General features: G+C 39.9%; 1 protein-coding gene across 1 annotated transcript; it reads right to left on the reverse strand.

The window, feature by feature from the left end:
* Positions 1-224: 224 nt before the first annotated feature.
* Positions 225-4379, reverse strand: LOC103967317 (BEL1-like homeodomain protein 9). The gene is given in 5 exon segments (XM_009380585.3): positions 225-586; positions 589-853; positions 979-1039; positions 1134-1498; positions 3453-4379. Coding segments are annotated over 5 exon segments (1851 nt in total). The 5' UTR covers positions 4338-4379; the 3' UTR covers positions 225-311.
* Positions 4380-4782: the final 403 nt, after the last annotated feature.

The following is a 4782-nucleotide window of genomic DNA, read 5'->3' on the forward strand; positions in this document are numbered from 1 at the left end:
CAAACCCTAGCTATAAACTTAGGGCAACATTTCATTATTTTTTTACCTCAATCAACACAAAATTTACCTTCGCCACACGAGTTAACACCAAATACAATTACGTTACAGTAACATTTTGAGAAGATATACAATATTACATGAGGATGTGACATAATGATACCCACCTCCGCCTAACACCACAATAGGCTAGCCATTCAACAATTCTTCAATTTCAACAGAGATTCTGGCATGGTAAATGAACACATCTTATTGCATTTTCGTTCGTATATAATATCCAAATCAATCGTGTTCTGAGTATCACTTTTACACGTTTATCCAACAAAATCGTGCAAAAATTGCCCTCCCATGACATCCCTTCCAAAATGCCGATTTTGAGCTTCGAAACTACCCATTGGATAGTTCTCACTACTGCCGTCAAGACCGAGGCCAAAACGTTGAGCTGCATTGATAGGAAAGGGATCTGAAAAACCATTGCCATTATTTTGGTGAAGTCCCAGGGTTAGAGACACACCACTACTACTCGCCCCTGCCATGTTCATACCAACATGACCTACATGCATATGGCTTGGAAAATTATTGTAGATACGTTTTGTTCAGTAGCCTCCATAGTGATATGATCATGAAGTTCTCTTCTGGTGCGCTTAGATGCGGTGTCTTGAACCCTATGGGTGGATGTGGATGGATTCTCGGATCCAAGTGAGTTTGACGAAGGTAAATGATCATCACTTGACCTATTGGAACTTAAATCCACCCTTTGCGAATCTTTTTGGGCTTGCCGTGTTTCTAGCATGTGTATTTCTTCCACCATTGGTTTCCATAGCCTTACTCTTGCATTAATAAACCAATTTGAAACCTGTTTCAATTTAAAATAGGTTATCGCAATTGCCTGAACACCAAACTCAATTATTTTGGAAGTGGACAACTTTAAAAACTAATATAGTGATCGGGTTATGTAGAGGATAGATAGATGTCACATACCTGGCTTCGTGATAGACCAGTTTGTTTAGCCAACGTTAATTTATCCGAGTCGGTAGGATAACTGAAACATAAAGTATTAAGATTGAAGTAATGAAAGGCTCGTACTCATTGAAGAAAAGACTAACAAACTGTCAAGTAACTCAATAATTACTTACGGATGCAGGAAGTGTTCAAACAACCAGGCCCTAAGAACAGTAACGGCGCGCTCAGGAAGACCCCTTTGTGGTCTCCACACAGGCTGGTGCTCCACAAACTCAGAGTTATGAAGGGACCTCTGACCATATGCACTTCTGCTATGAAGCATTGGAATTCCATCTTTTTCATGTCTTAAATGAGTAGCATTCCGACTTCTAAAGTGAAGCTGCTCGGTGATAGCATTCTTCAAACACTTAAAATGTCTAGCCATGGCTTTTATTGCTAAGTTTGCATAAGGAGCTGCATTTCCAAGCCCAGCAACATACTCAAATGACCTTGCCACTGCCTGCATCTGTTGATAGTATTGCTTGTACCTCCTATAAACCTAGAGGACACGCACAAAAAGTAGCCCTTAAAAATACCCTTAGTATATAAGATAAATATTGTACACGAACTGAGACAATATAGATGTTTGGACGTCAAAGTGTGCAATTTCTTAAGCTTTTGATCTTTATGAGATGTCAAAAAGTAGAATATCATTAACCAAAAAACTTAGCAGTGCTACTACCACCCCAAAGATGTAACCAAATTCATTCCTTGAGAAGTTGCCAGGTAAAAAAAATTAATCTCGCAGTACAAAGCCAGAAATTTGGAATTGCCAACCTACCCAATAATATAGTGTAATGAGCTCCTAGATGCATAAAATAGGAATCTTCATTGAACAACATTTAGGTTTGGATATAATTCTACATATCTTCTACTGCATTTTCCGTACTATCTTTGCAACATAAACTAATAACGTATCCTATGTGATACAGTGTGATATGCTTCCATCAAATTGTGCCTATATTTCACCCCCACGCCTTTGATTGATTAATTGGTTTGGAAATTATTGTAAGATTGGCCTTAGTATATAACCTCGTTTAGTAACAAGTTCATTGGACCCTTCATTGATAAAACAGTACCAGTACCTGAGTTTGACAATGATTTTGTTATGCCATCACGTTCACGCATAACAGCATATGCCTTGATAATGTAATAGGACGTTCAAAACATAAAGACCTAAGAACCTTTACCAATATTATGTAAACTTTGATGATTATAGTGTAACCGTACATTTATTGTAATTCCGATGTTGAATGTTTACGCTATACATGTTGTAATTGTTGAACGTGAAGTTAGGAAACCCAAAAGTGAATAACGTTACAGATAATTTTCCCTCGTATAAAATGAATCAAGAATCAAGATCCATATATGCATCTGACTTGCCACATAATTGTAATGAATTCACTTTGATTTGTTCACTTAGCTCTCCAAAAGGTAATTGATCCACAACTAAACAAGGGGATGTGAGGTTAACTTCCTTAGGTTTCATACAGATTCTATTAACGACCAAAACTTTCAACCATGCATCACATATGTATAGATTCAAGTTATGGTCAAATACACCATATCATACTGTCCCACTGCTATCCAGCCTTGACGAACACCACAAATAATCACAGCAGACCGAAAACCTACCTGGTCAGTTAGATATTAAATGGGCATTCACTCTACATATGCATGAAACCATTGAACCCATGTAGCATGAGACTGAACCTTCATCATTGCCCTCCACGGCTAAGCCAGTAAATGCAACCCCGACAGCAGGTTTAATTCCGACTCAGTTATTATCATGAAGACAAAGCTACATGCACTAAATAAATATCACATATGCACGTGAACGAATTATCACATTTTGAAAACAAAAATAAGTCATGTTTGAGTCTTTTTGTTATATTAATTAGAAGATTTCAAATCTCGTCGCAGCCTACTATTATCCATCATTCTGCATAAGATCTGAAATTATCATATTTCATTATTCAATTTGGTGGAAGAAATACACATGTCAGAATCTCAGTGCATATATCCCTCCCTACTCCAATCACCTTTTCTGTAAAGACGATATTTTGTTTTTACACTCACCAATCTCTCCTTCCTTTAATGCAAGAATCTCATAATCCACTATTAATTCTATAAACACAAATTAGTTGTAAATTAACCCTAGTTAGTTCATGTTAATTAACAGTACCAAGTTAAGAACCGCATGTTTGTAATTTGACCAAAAACCAATGAACAATCAAATCATATAATGCATAACATACAGTAACAAACGCCTGTCCAAAATTATATCATAAAACAAATGTTGGGCAAAACAAAAACTGAAACGTGAAATAATTAAAATGTGAGTGGCAGTATGCTCTTCTCTGAGGTCGAATCTCTTTACGTAGTTTAAATAAATTTAATGAAAATCGCTTATAAAAAGTAAATTAAAAATGTAGTTAAAACTAATTGGATACCTCGTCGAGCATGGAAATTAGTCTGGAATTTTGCCTTCTACTCTCACCGCCGTCTCCCCCAGCCATCTGTGAGTCGTCGTCACCAAAGCTCTCAATAGGAGGGTCAAAAAAGGAGGAATCCTCCAGCGTCAAGACTTTCGCGCTGTAAATTTCACGACTGCCCACATCGCAAAACTCCTCCAGCAAATGCTGCGCCGGCTTTAAAAACCTAGATCCCTTCAGAATCGAAGCGTACCCCGTGAACGGTCCAAAAGGGACAAAAGCAACACTAACGCCAGAATTTAGTGAATCATAATTAATCCCAGGCGAAGAAAATCTCTGGAGATTGTTGTTGTTTGTGTTGTTCTGGGTTTGCTGGGTGTGCTGGGAGTGGTGGTTGGTGGGTTGGGAAGAAGAGAGGGACAAAGAGAGAGGCTCTGGTTTGAAGACGACTACTTGATTGTCGTAGGGAGGTTGCTGGTGGTCGAAATCTCTGAGGGGGTGGAGGTTTTGAGGGGGGTACAGAAATGGGTTGATTTCTTGAACGGCGGCGGTGGGAGTGAGAGGGAATTGTGGATCCATGTAGGGATGGTGGTGGTTGTTGTGGCGAAAAGTAGAAGAGGAGGTGGAATTGGAAGCAAAACCCATCAAGTGGTCGATCACGTGATGATGACTACCCTCTTCTTTCACGGCGGGGTCGGCGCACGTGAGCAAACCTGAGGAAGAGGAGATGAAGGTGGTGGTGGGATCGTATGAAAGAGGGAGCAAAGCATGGTGGAGATGTGGAGGTGGAGGAGATGGTGATCCGGGTTGGAGGCAACCCGGGTGGGTTTGACCCGCCAGGACCCTGAGCTTGTCCCTTCTGCTCTGTTGAGGCACATGGTAGGGTTCGAAACCCTCAGCCATGAGTGGAAAAAGCTCTTTAGAGAGAGAGAGAGAGAGAGAGAGAGAGAGTTGGGTGTGGCTAATATTTTTTTTTTTTTTTTTTTTGATCTATGTGGCTATTAATCTTGTGGGTGGAGAGAAAATAGTGGAAAACGAGAGGCTAGGCTATCTTATCATGATGATGGAAGATGATGATCTTCATCTACTGAGCAGCAACAACATCAAAGCATGGATTGCAGAAGAGGGGGAGAGAGAGAGTGAGACGTGGATTTGGGTTTTTGCTTCACTTCACGCATCCTCATATAAACGCAGAGATAGTTGAGTAAGTACAGCAGTCACTCACTCACACACAGATTTTGCACAATAACAAAATCTTGTTACAGTCCGTTTCTATTTCTCTCTAAAACTCTGCATTTCTGAGCACATAGAACGAGAGAGGGGGGGAGGGGGAGTGGGAGGTCCTGCA

This window comes from the organism of the source record quoted next, unplaced genomic scaffold (genome assembly GCF_019419815.1).
Source record: "Pyrus x bretschneideri cultivar Hongxiangsu unplaced genomic scaffold, Pyrus_bretschneideri_v1 Contig11, whole genome shotgun sequence".
NCBI lineage: Eukaryota > Viridiplantae > Streptophyta > Magnoliopsida > Rosales > Rosaceae > Pyrus > Pyrus x bretschneideri.